This window comes from Hippocampus comes, unplaced genomic scaffold (genome assembly GCF_001891065.2).
Source record: "Hippocampus comes isolate QL1 unplaced genomic scaffold, H_comes_QL1_v1.1 scaffold295, whole genome shotgun sequence".
NCBI classification, from domain to species: Eukaryota; Metazoa; Chordata; class Actinopteri; order Syngnathiformes; family Syngnathidae; genus Hippocampus; species Hippocampus comes.
Window position 1 is genome coordinate 359,752 of NW_017804848.1, and position 635 is coordinate 360,386.

At 59.8% G+C, this 635-nt stretch overlaps 2 protein-coding genes across 2 annotated transcripts in view; one reads left to right on the forward strand and one right to left on the reverse strand.

Annotated features, from left to right (window-relative positions):
• The window catches only part of LOC109520981 (BTB/POZ domain-containing protein 6-B-like), an 8,012-nt gene extending 7,404 nt beyond the window's left edge, over positions 1-608 (reverse strand). Inside the window, 1 exon segment of the mRNA XM_019878569.1 lies at positions 1-608. Within this exon segment, the coding sequence (XP_019734128.1) occupies positions 1-276 (276 nt within the window). The 5' untranslated portion in view covers positions 277-608.
• Positions 1-635, forward strand: part of brf1a (BRF1 general transcription factor IIIB subunit a) — a 30,847-nt gene that overhangs the window by 12,926 nt on the left and 17,286 nt on the right. The window lies entirely within an intron of this gene.

The window sequence follows — 635 nt, forward strand, 5'->3', positions numbered from 1 at the left end:
CTGGCTCACGGTGGCCGCCGCCGCCGCCGTCGCCTCTTTCGTCGCCGTCTTGTCGGCGTCCGCCACCGTGGTGCCGCTCGCCGGGTTGCCGCCGTTGTTGGCGGCGCACAGCTCCGCGGCCATCTTCGTGTGCTTGTCGTAGGACGGCAGCGGGAGCCTCGCCGGGAGCGCGCCGAGCTTCTTGGACTTTCGCAGTGTGTCGGGCAGCAGCAGCAGGCAGCTCAGGCACCTCATGATCCGGCCATGACGGAGCAGCCTACAGTCCGCCGTGGGCATCGGCGCGCGACGGCGGGAGGGGAAAAAAAAAACCAAACAAACACAAACAAACTAACAAACCAAAAAAAAAGAAAGCGCGATGACGGGTCCGACCGAGCGGGGCTTTTCCCAGAGGCTTCAGTTCAGTCGCGTCGCTCCGCTTCGTCGTTTGCGCCGATTTTGAAAACGGCGTCGTCGGCCAAGTTTACGCCAGCAGCGCATCTAAAAATATCCTACCCGGCCTCGGCGTTCTTCTTTTTCGTCTTGCTCCGCCAACTTGGAACGCCAACACTTTTTCCTTGTCGCTGCTTTGCCTGTTTTCGCTTTTCCACATCTCTCTCTCTCTCTCTCTCTCTCTCTCTCTCTCTCTCTCTCTCTTA